The 1,319-nt window shown below is 41.2% G+C and overlaps 1 protein-coding gene across 1 annotated transcript; it reads right to left on the reverse strand.

Annotated features, from left to right (window-relative positions):
- Window positions 1–238: 238 nt before the first annotated feature.
- On the reverse strand, window positions 239–796 carry LOC127103289 (uncharacterized). Its single transcript, XM_051040559.1, has one exon. It carries the CDS (start codon window positions 794–796, stop codon window positions 239–241), a length of 558 nt encoding a protein of 185 aa, XP_050896516.1.
- Window positions 797–1,319: the final 523 nt, after the last annotated feature.

Here is a 1,319-nt window from a genome sequence, read left to right on the forward strand (position 1 = left end):
TGGTTACATTCTCTGGATACTCTTGTCTTTCTAAAAACTTCATAATGTCGTAGAACCAGGGGTGGTCATCAACTTCGTCTTCGGCAGCCAAATAGTAAGCAGGCTTGTCCAAGTAGTCAAGATGAAAATATGTTGCTTCATTATTCCATTTGGCCTTAAATATGGATGATAGAGTTGTCAGGGCGTCGACTAACTAACTTTCCTCTCTATGGATGTAATGGAATGTAATCTCATCAAATTACGAGATCAGCTTTAGGACGTGCTCCTTGTAAAGGATGAGCTTGTGATCTCGAGCTTCCCACTCTCCTCTTACTTGGCTGATGACCAAGGCTAAATCTCCATAGACTTCGAGAATTTTGATCCTAAGATCAACCGCAACTTCAATACCGAAGATACAAACCTCGTACTCTGCCATGTTGTTGGTACATTGAGAGCACAACCTTGTAGTAAAAGGTAAGTGAAAACCAGTTAGGGAGGTTATAACTGCCCTAATGCCATTTCCATAAGCGTCAGAAGCTCCATCAAACACAAGGTTCCACCGAGATCTAGGTTTTGGTACTTCCTCGGGTCCAAGGATGTTGCAATCCCTTATTAGCATTATGTCCTCATTAGGGAACTCAAAACACATAGACTGGTAGTACTTCAAAGGTTGATGTACAAGATAATTTGATAGTACACTCCCTTTGATTGCTTTTTGAGTGACATGTTGGATGTCATACTCAGTTAAAGCAATTTGCCAATGATCTACTCTACCGGTTAGAGTAGGCTTCTCAAAGATGTACTTGACAGGGTCCATCTTGGAGATTAAGAGCGTCGTATGAGTGAGCATGTATCGCCTTAGGCATTTAGAAGCCCAAGCAAGTGCACAACAGGTCTTCTCAAGCATCGAATACCCACTCTCGCAATCAGTAAACTTATTTCTTAAGTAGTATATTGCGTGCTTTTTTCTTCCGGTTTCGTCGTGCTAGCCGAGGACACATCCCATAGATCCTTCAATAATTGTTAAGTACATGATTAAAGGTCTTCCAAGTACACGAGGCATCAAAATTAGAGGTTCTTATAAGTACTCCTTGATTTTTTCAAAGGCATTTAGACAATTGCCGTTCCATATGATGGCTTGATCCTTGCGAAGTAACTTGAAGATAGGCTCAGAGATGGCCATGAGATGAGATATGAATCAGGCGATATACTTTAATCTCCCATGATATCCTCGGACCTCCTTTTCAATTTTAGGTGCAGGCATAGCTTGTATGGCCTTTACCTTTTCAGGATCTACTTTGATGCCTCGTTGGTTGACAATAAAACCAAGCTATTTGCCA

The sequence above is a fragment of the Lathyrus oleraceus genome, chromosome 7, assembly GCF_024323335.1.
Source record: "Lathyrus oleraceus cultivar Zhongwan6 chromosome 7, CAAS_Psat_ZW6_1.0, whole genome shotgun sequence".
In the NCBI taxonomy this organism is placed as follows: Eukaryota; Viridiplantae; Streptophyta; class Magnoliopsida; order Fabales; family Fabaceae; genus Lathyrus; species Lathyrus oleraceus.